At 47.0% G+C, this 2,030-nt stretch overlaps 1 protein-coding gene across 1 annotated transcript; it reads right to left on the reverse strand.

Moving 5' to 3' along the window:
• Nucleotides 1-1,004: 1,004 nt before the first annotated feature.
• On the reverse strand, nucleotides 1,005-1,502 carry LOC106881698 (uncharacterized). Its single transcript, XM_014932164.1, has one exon. It carries the CDS (start codon nucleotides 1,500-1,502, stop codon nucleotides 1,005-1,007), a length of 498 nt encoding a protein of 165 aa, XP_014787650.1.
• Nucleotides 1,503-2,030: the final 528 nt, after the last annotated feature.

Below are 2,030 nucleotides of genomic sequence, written 5' to 3' on the forward strand. Positions count from 1 at the left end.
GTACTATATTTCATCTCCGCAGGTTGAAGTCACTTGGAGAAAAATGATAATGGTTGCCAAACGCCATTAATAAACTGCTGAAGGACACCTCCGACTCCGGACATGGACGCGTCAACTAGTAAACTGAGTGGGGCACCTGGTTTGGGGTAGACTAGCATCATGGCCTTAGCTAGCATATCTTTTAGTTTATTAAAAGAGGCCAGTTCTTCGTCGCTTAACGTTATGGCCTGTCTCTTCTTTGTTTTTTTGCACAGTACATCGGTAAGTGGTTGAGCCACCTCGGTGCAGTGTGGTAGGAAACGCCGGTAGAAGTTAATCAGACCTAAATATTCGCGTAGTTTCCGAAGTGACGTAGGAATGGGGAAATCGACTATCGCCTCCACCTTTTTGGGTAGGGGCCGGATTCCGTCCTTGTCAATGATATGGCCGAGGAAAGGTAGAAACGGGACACCAAAAATACACTTACTTGTGTTAATTACGATGCCGTAGTCATTTAACCGCTGGAATACTTGCTCTAAATGCTTTTCATGTTCGGCTTCGGATTTACTTGCTACCAATATATCGTCGATGTATGCATACACGAAAGTTAAGTCCCTAGTTACGGTATCCATAAAGCACTGGAATGTCTGTGCTGCGTTACGGAGACCGAAAGGCATCCGCAAAAACTCGAATAGTCCGAAAGGCATGGAAATTGCCGTTTTAGGAACATCGGCGAGTTTGACGGGTATCTGATTATAGGCCCTTACTAGGTCGATTTTAGAAAAAATCTGTGCTTCGTTCAGCGAAGCAGAAAAATTCTGCAAGTATGGAATTGGATAAGTATCAGCCACTGTAGCTTTGTTGAGGGCTCTGAAGTCTCCGCATGGACGCCAGCCGTTCGTCTCTTTCTTAGGCACCAAGTGTAGCAGACTGGACCAACTGCTGCTGGATGGTCGAATTATCCCCAGATCTAACATATGTTGAAATTCTTGTTTAGCGACCCGCAGGCGGTCTGGAGGCAGTCTTCACGGTCGCGAGGCAACAGGTGGTCCGGTGGTTTCAATATGGTGCGTAATCCCGTGCTTGATGTCCTTGTGTTTGAACAGTGGTCGGGTGATGTCCGAATATTTACGGAGGAGCGCTTCGAATTGGGTGGTCTCTTTCCGTAACATGACTGGACCTACTGTGGACACACGTGCGGTTATACCACGTACAGTGAGGTCGGTCATTGTATCAACGAATCTACGTTTCTTGACGTCGACCAGGAGGCCGAAGTGGTGTAAAAAATCAGCACCTATGACAGGAGTGGGTAATTTTGCTACAACGAAAATCCACTGGAAAGCACGACGAAGGCCTAAATTTAATGTGAGGGATTGCTCGCCAAAAGTCTGAATAGGTGATTGATTCACAGCCTGAAGAAAGGCTGGCGTTTGTTTCCTATGTCCCGATGTTAGTGAGACGGGGATGATGCTAACTTCAGCTCCAGTGTCCACGAGAAAACTGGTACCTGTAGTATGGTCCATAACGAAGTAAAGGCGACTTTGTTTACCTGCGCCAGGAGCGACCGTCGCCCCTACAACCTGGCTTGCTCATTTCCCGGGTCAGCAGGAGTATGACTGTGGAAAGAACAGGGTGGCTTGCAGGAAAGCGTGTTTTTGCCGTATTTCCTGTGGAACAAGCAAAACCGAGGAAACTGCCGGTTGACGCTAGGGCTCCTCGAATGTCTTCTATGAAAGTGTCGGGGTTGGTTGTTCTTGTGCGGTGAGCGGCTGCGACATGTTAGCTCTTGCAATTGCGCTGAGAGTGTCTGAATCTGTGCTGCCTGTTGAGCCAGGAGTGCACATAGTTGCAGCAGTGCCATGTTTGCAGACGAAGAGGTTAGAGGCGTGTCTTGCCCCGGAAAGTGTATATGTAATAAAAAGGAGTTGGTAGTTCAGCTTCAGAAGGCAGTGATTCTTTTTGTTCTTTTTTTTATGGGTCACCAATTGTAACGGTTTTGTATTTGTGTTGTGTAGTCGATGTGTCACCCATTGTATCGATAAGTATTATTT

This window comes from Octopus bimaculoides, unplaced genomic scaffold, assembly GCF_001194135.2.
Source record: "Octopus bimaculoides isolate UCB-OBI-ISO-001 unplaced genomic scaffold, ASM119413v2 Scaffold_168354, whole genome shotgun sequence".
Lineage (NCBI taxonomy): Eukaryota > Metazoa > Mollusca > Cephalopoda > Octopoda > Octopodidae > Octopus > Octopus bimaculoides.

What these genes read in the sequence shown, in the direction of transcription:
- LOC106881698 (XM_014932164.1), bottom strand. Translation starts at nt 1,502, where the DNA reads ATGGACCATACTACAGGTACCAGTTTTCTCGTGGACACTGGAGCTGAA.